The sequence below is a fragment of the Oxyura jamaicensis genome (assembly GCF_011077185.1).
Source record: "Oxyura jamaicensis isolate SHBP4307 breed ruddy duck chromosome 2 unlocalized genomic scaffold, BPBGC_Ojam_1.0 oxy2_random_OJ61824, whole genome shotgun sequence".
Lineage (NCBI taxonomy): Eukaryota > Metazoa > Chordata > Aves > Anseriformes > Anatidae > Oxyura > Oxyura jamaicensis.
This window is the reverse complement of record NW_023303311.1, coordinates 188-3,323: the sequence shown is the minus strand read 5'-3', so window position 1 is coordinate 3,323 and position 3,136 is coordinate 188. Positions and strand designations below refer to the sequence as shown.

At 60.7% G+C, this 3,136-nt stretch overlaps 1 protein-coding gene and 1 long non-coding RNA gene across 3 annotated transcripts; one reads left to right on the top strand and one right to left on the bottom strand.

The window, feature by feature from the left end:
• Positions 1 to 63: 63 nt before the first annotated feature.
• Positions 64 to 3,130, top strand: EMC10 (ER membrane protein complex subunit 10; the record flags this gene model as incomplete). Its single annotated transcript, XM_035311245.1, has 3 exons — positions 64 to 192; positions 276 to 353; positions 2,941 to 3,130. Coding segments are annotated over 3 exons (390 nt in total), but the record flags the coding sequence as incomplete, so codon positions are not given.
• LOC118156989 lies at positions 425 to 1,605 on the bottom strand. Of its 2 annotated transcripts, none has more exons than XR_004746515.1 (4): positions 1,502 to 1,605; positions 1,334 to 1,360; positions 658 to 702; positions 425 to 458 (listed from the first exon to the last, which is right to left on the bottom strand). It is a non-coding gene; the product is annotated as an uncharacterized LOC118156989 (long non-coding RNA). The 2 variants fall into 2 exon arrangements; XR_004746514.1 differs by lacking the exon at positions 425 to 458 and adding an exon at positions 580 to 622 and having other exon boundaries at positions 667 to 702.
• Positions 3,131 to 3,136: the final 6 nt, after the last annotated feature.

The following is a 3,136-nucleotide window of genomic DNA, read 5'->3' as shown; positions in this document are numbered from 1 at the left end:
ACGGGGGCGGGGAGGTGACAACGGGCGGGGTGAGGTGACACCGGGGGGGGGAGGTGACCTGTCCCCGTGTGTGTCCCCCCCCCAGATGGCAGCACCCGGTACCGCCGCCGGGGGACCCTGAGCTGGAGCCCGGGGGGGGACCCGGTGCTGGCGCAGCGGCCGCTGAGCGAGGAGGAGCGCGGGGCACTGCGGGTGGGACAGGGGACACGGCGGGGGGGGACAAGGGGGGGGGGACACCGGGGGGACACCCGCTGACCCCCGTCCCTGTCCCCAAGGAGGTGGCGGCACGCGACGGGCTGTACCGGCTGCGGGTCCCCCGCGGGGACGGCTTCGTGTCCTCCTTCGTGCGGGCGGTGAGCGCGTGGCACCTGGGCCACCTCTGTCACCTGTGTCACCTGTGTCACCTCTGTCACCTGGGCCACCTCTGTCACCTGGGCCACCTCTGTCACCTCTGTCACCTCTGTCACCTGGGCCACCTCTGTCACCTGGGTCACCTCTGTCACCTTTGGCACCTGTGGCACTTGTGTCACTTGTGGCACCTGTGTCACCTGTGTCACCTGTGGCTCCTCTGTCACCCGTGTGGCTCCTCTGTCACCCGTGTCACCTCTGTCACCCGTGTCACCTCTGTCCCCTTTGTCACCTCGTCACCTTTGTCACATGTGTCACTTCTGTCACTTGTGTCACTTCTGTCACTGGTGTCACCTTTGGCACCTGTGTCACCTGTGGCCCCTCTGTCACCCGTGTCATTTCTGTCCCCTCTGTCACTTCTGTCACCTGTGTCACCTGTCATCTCTGTCACCTTTGTCACTTCTGTCACCTGTGTCACTTTTGTCACTTGTGTCACCTCTGTCATTTCTGTCAGTTGTGTCATCTCTGTCACCTGTGTCACCTGTGTCACTGTCACCTGTGGCACCTCTGTCACTTTTGTCACTTCTGTCACCTCTGTCACCTTTGTCACCTCTGTCACTTGTGTCACTTCTGTCACCTGGGTCATTTCTGTCACCTCTGTCACCTGTGGCACCTGTGGCACGTCTGTCACCTCTGTGATCTTTGTCACTTGTCACCTTTGTCACCGGTGGCACCTGTGCCACCTCTGTCACCTGGGTCACCTCTGTCACCTTTGGCACCTGTGGCACTTGTGTCACTTGTGGCACCTGTGTCACCTGTGTCACCTCTGTCACCTGTGTCACCTGTGGCCCCTCTGTCACCCGTGTCATTTCTGTCACCTGTGTCATCTCTGTCACCAGTGTGGCTCCTCTGTCACCCGTGTCACCTGTCACCCATGTCACCTCTGTCCCCTCTGTCACCTCGTCACCTTTGTCACATGTGTCACTTCTGTCACTTGTGTCACTTCTGTCACCTGGGTCACCTTGTCACCTGTGGCACCTGTGGCACGTTTGTCACCTCTGTGATCTTTGTCACTTGTCACCTTTGTCACCGGTGGCACCTGTGCCACCTCTGTCACCTGGGTCACCTCTGTCACCTTTGGCACCTGTGGCACTTGTGCCACTTCTGTCACTTGTGTCACCTGTGTCAGCTCTGTCAGTTGTGTCACTTCTGTCACTTGTGTCACCTTTGGCACCTGTGTCACCTCTGTCATCTGTGTCACCTGTGTCACCTGTGGCCCCTTTGTCACCCGTGTCATTTCTGTCACCTGTGTCACCTCTGCCACCCGTGGCACCTGTTACCCGTGTCACTTCTGTCCCCTCTGTTACCTCGTCACCTTTGTCACCTGTGTCCCTTCTGTCACCTGTGTCACCTGTGACAGCTCTGTCATTTGTCACTCGTGTCACCTCACACCTGTGGCACACGTGGCAACTTGTGTCACTTCTGTCACCTATGTCACTTTTGTCACCCATGTCAGTTCTGTCCCTTGTGTCACCTCTGTCACTTGTGTCACATGTGTCACCTCTGGCACCTGTGCCACCTGTGTCACCTCTGGTACTCGTGTCACCTCTGTCACCCATGTCACCTCTGTCACTCGTGCCACCTCACACTTGTGGCACCTCTGTCACTTTTGTCACCTCTGTCACTTGTGTCACCTTTGTCACCCATGTCAGTTCTATTGTCTGTGCCACCTGTGGCACTTGTGTCACCTGTGTCACCTCTGTCACCCGTGTCACCCGTGTGTCCCCCCGTGTCATGTCTGTCACTTGTGTCACCTCTGCCACCGATGTCATTTCTATCGCTTGTGTCACCTCTGTCGCTCATGTCACCTCTGTCACCGCGTTGTCCCCCTGCTGTCCCCATGCCATCCCCGCAGTGTCCCCACTGTGTCCCCAAGCTGTTCCTGTCTGTGGTGTCCCCCTGCTGTCCCTCACCGTGTCCCCGCGCTGCGCCTGTCCCCGCGGTGTCCCCATGTCCCTCACGGTGTCCCCATGTCCCTCACGCTGTCCCCAAGTCCCTCACAGTGTCCCCACGTCCCTCATGGTCCCCATGTCCCTCACGCTGTCCCCATGTCCCTCACGGTGTCCCTGTGTCCCTCACGGTGTCCCCATGTCCCTCACGCTGTCCCCATGTCCCTCACTGTGTCCCCATGTCCCTCACGGTGTCCCCTGCCCCCGCACTGTCCCCACGTCCCTCACGGTGTCCCCTGTCCCCGCACTGTCCCCATGTCCCTTACGCTGTCCCCATGTCCCTCACTGTGTCCCCATGTCCCACATGGTGTCCCCATGTCCCTCACGCTGTCCCCATGTCCCTCATGTTGTCCCCTGTCCCCGCACTGCCCCCATGTCCCTCAGAGCTGTCCCCACGTCCCTCACTGTGTCCCCGTGTCCCTTACGCTGTCCCCATGTCCCTCACGGTGTCCCCATGTCCCTCACAGTGTCCCCTGTCCCCGCACTGTCCCCATGTCCCTCACGCTGTCCCCATGTCCGTTACGCTGTCCCCATGTCCCTCACGGTGTCCCCGTGTCCCTCACGGTGTCCCCTGTCCCCTCAGTGTGCCCTGCTGGAGTCGCACCTCTCGGACCAGCTCAGCGTTCACCTGGACGTGGCCGGGCACTTGGTGGCCCTGGGGGCGGTGGCCTTGGGGACATGTCGGGGCAGCGAGGTGGAGGACGTGGACCTGGAGCTCTTCAACACCTCGGTGGTCCTCAGGCAGCCCCTGCCCGCGGCCGTGTGAGTGACGGGGACAC